Here is a 2,315-nt window from a genome sequence, read left to right on the forward strand (position 1 = left end):
AAAAATATTAAGATGGGAGGTGAAAGGGAAGGTAAGAACAGAAGATAATGTAAACAGAAGAGGGAGAACAGAAGAAGAGAAAAGAGGGAAAATACTTTACCAAGATATTTAAACTAAAATTCAAACCAACGCAGTAGAGAAAGATTCGTTGCATGCATACGGAACAGAAATATATATGGGGTAGAAGCATGACTTACAGTAAATCAAGAGGGATGTAAACCCGTCCACCACCTTCCTTTTTTGCCGCTCTTACGTTATTACGTGAAAAGGATCGAGTTAGGAAAAAAAACATGCACAAGCAAAGGTCAGAAAGCGATATAACGTAACTCACCATCAGAAGAGCTGTCGTCGTTGTCAATGTCATCCTCAGAATCAGACGAGCACTGCTCTGCACGACGGAACCATGCACGAAGCATCATCAGCATCTCTATGCTCTCTGCATCTAGGTGTCCTCTTCGGTACGTGGTGATGCCTCGACCAACTGAAAAAAGCCGCTCCACAAGTGCACTTGTCGGGCTTACGGCAAGAAATTGGGACGCAATTTTCGTCCAGTTCGGAAAGTACCGAGTTCTGACATCCTTCCACCAGCTTAGTGGACTATCTTCCTCCTCACTACACGGAATATTTAGATACTTGTCTAGCTCCTGCCTAGGCGTTGAGTGTGGTCGCCGAGTCTTGCACGGATGGGTATACTATCGCTTGGTGGATACAAAATGTTTTGGACGGGGTCTTCCAGATGATTCGCCCGGCTCTGAATCATATCCCGTTGCATTTTTACACGCGCCGTCTAAAAGACTGCCGAGATAGGATAGCACGTCTTCGCGATATGACAGATGCACAACGTCTATTTTGGAGAATGGATCCAGGGTCCCCGCCGTCGCCATAGTGTGATTGCCCCAAATTACCTTTGCGTACTGCATCAACTTGTTATGCATAGCACTACACGCCGAGCGCAACACATCCCTCCACTCGACATCCAAGGTTGCCCCAGTACTGTACATAGCCTGCTCAAGTTGGGACTTCAGGGCCGAGATCAAGGACGTTACCTTAGTGATCGAGAATCTCTTTGTGGAGCACACATAGTCAGAACCTTCACACAATGGCCCCAGGATACAGAGATATTCTTCAATCAACTCCCAGTCCTCCTGACATAGGGCGTAATCTTTAGTTGATGTCGAAAGGAACCTCATGGCCATATGGTCGAGTACCTCTCTCTTGGCAAGAGCATGCTCTAACATCTTGAAAGTGGAGTTCCATCGCGTTGGGTAGTCCACCTTTATCTTGATCGGGTTCGGGAGCTCAAACATTTTGCACATGTCAACATATTTCTCCATTGTTGTGTGGACCCTTGTATAGCGTTGACGATGGCTCTCACACGTGAAACGGCTATTCCTAAGGGTGCAGATATTGTTGTACTGCATTCGTCGACTTGCGAATCAGTTGGTTCATCTGTGGCCAACGCTGCATATGTCTGAAAATCTCGGCCTCGTAGCATACTACTTTTTGGTGCATCAGGATTACGTATGATCTTCAATCCGGACTGGACTACGAGGTTGAGAACATGTGTAATGCATGGTACGTGTCTATCCATAGTGAACTGTGGGTTTACAGTCTTCCGTTGATCTATGATTGAGGCCATAATGGTTCTACTGTTGGATGCATTGTCCGTGGTGATGGCACAAAGCTTCGACTCTATTCCATATTCATATGCAACTTCCATGACGATCCTCACCAAGTTGGTGCCGCAATGGGATTCCTTGATCTGCCGGATAGCAAGGAGTAGCTCACATAGCTTCCAGTCAACGTCAATCCAATGGGCGGTTACACCTAGAAGGGTGATGTTATTTCTTGACGTCCAAGCGTCCACTGTCAGAGAGACATTGTGAACGTTAGCAAACATCTCTATTAATTTCCTTTGGACTTCTCTATACATGTTAGAAGCCGTTGCTTTGACAGCATCAGGACCAGGGATGTCCCCAACCACCTGTGTCCCGTAGAACCATAATCTTTGGAATGACTTTTTCTTCACAAGTTGCCAAGGAAGATCATTGTCACAGATGAATCTGACGAACTCCTCCTTCGTAGGCTCCATGGTGATGCCGCGTAAGTACAGCTTATGGGACAGTAATTCATAATGGGTTATCTTCCTATGATTCGTCTGGACGCCCTTGAGTTCATCGTGAAATTTAGGATGTACTTTCTCTATATGTCTCCAAAACACATTTGTGCTCTTATCTTTATTCCGCTTGATGATGACCTTATGAGTGGGGTTCTGTGCTTGACAAAGCATACACTGGTACTCGTCCAGGCCAACT

The 2,315-nt window shown here is 45.8% G+C and overlaps 1 protein-coding gene across 1 annotated transcript; it reads right to left on the bottom strand.

Annotated features, from left to right (window-relative positions):
• Positions 1–305: 305 nt before the first annotated feature.
• Positions 306–2,092, bottom strand: LOC144712504 (putative transcriptional regulator tpeD). The gene is made up of 4 exons (XM_078586800.1): positions 1,733–2,092; positions 1,209–1,415; positions 906–1,145; positions 306–644 (listed from the first exon to the last, which is right to left on the bottom strand). The coding sequence occupies exons 1-4, from the start codon at positions 2,090–2,092 to the stop codon at positions 306–308; spliced, it is 1,146 nt and encodes a 381-aa protein (XP_078442926.1).
• Positions 2,093–2,315: the final 223 nt, after the last annotated feature.

The sequence above is a fragment of the Wolffia australiana genome, chromosome 14 (genome assembly GCF_029677425.1).
Source record: "Wolffia australiana isolate 7733 chromosome 14, ASM2967742v1".
Taxonomy (NCBI): Eukaryota; Viridiplantae; Streptophyta; class Magnoliopsida; order Alismatales; family Araceae; genus Wolffia; species Wolffia australiana.

Coding starts and splice junctions, on each gene's coding strand:
- LOC144712504 (XM_078586800.1), bottom strand. CDS start 2,092: ATGGAGCCTACGAAGGAGGAGTTCGTCAGATTCATCTGTGACAATGAT. Junction 1,416..1,732: donor CCCATTGCGGCACCAACTTG/GTGAGGATCGTC, acceptor CGACGAATGCAG/TACAACAATATCTGCACCCT. Junction 645..905: donor AGTTGATGCAGTACGCAAAG/GTAATTTGGGGC, acceptor ACGCCTAGGCAG/GAGCTAGACAAGTATCTAAA.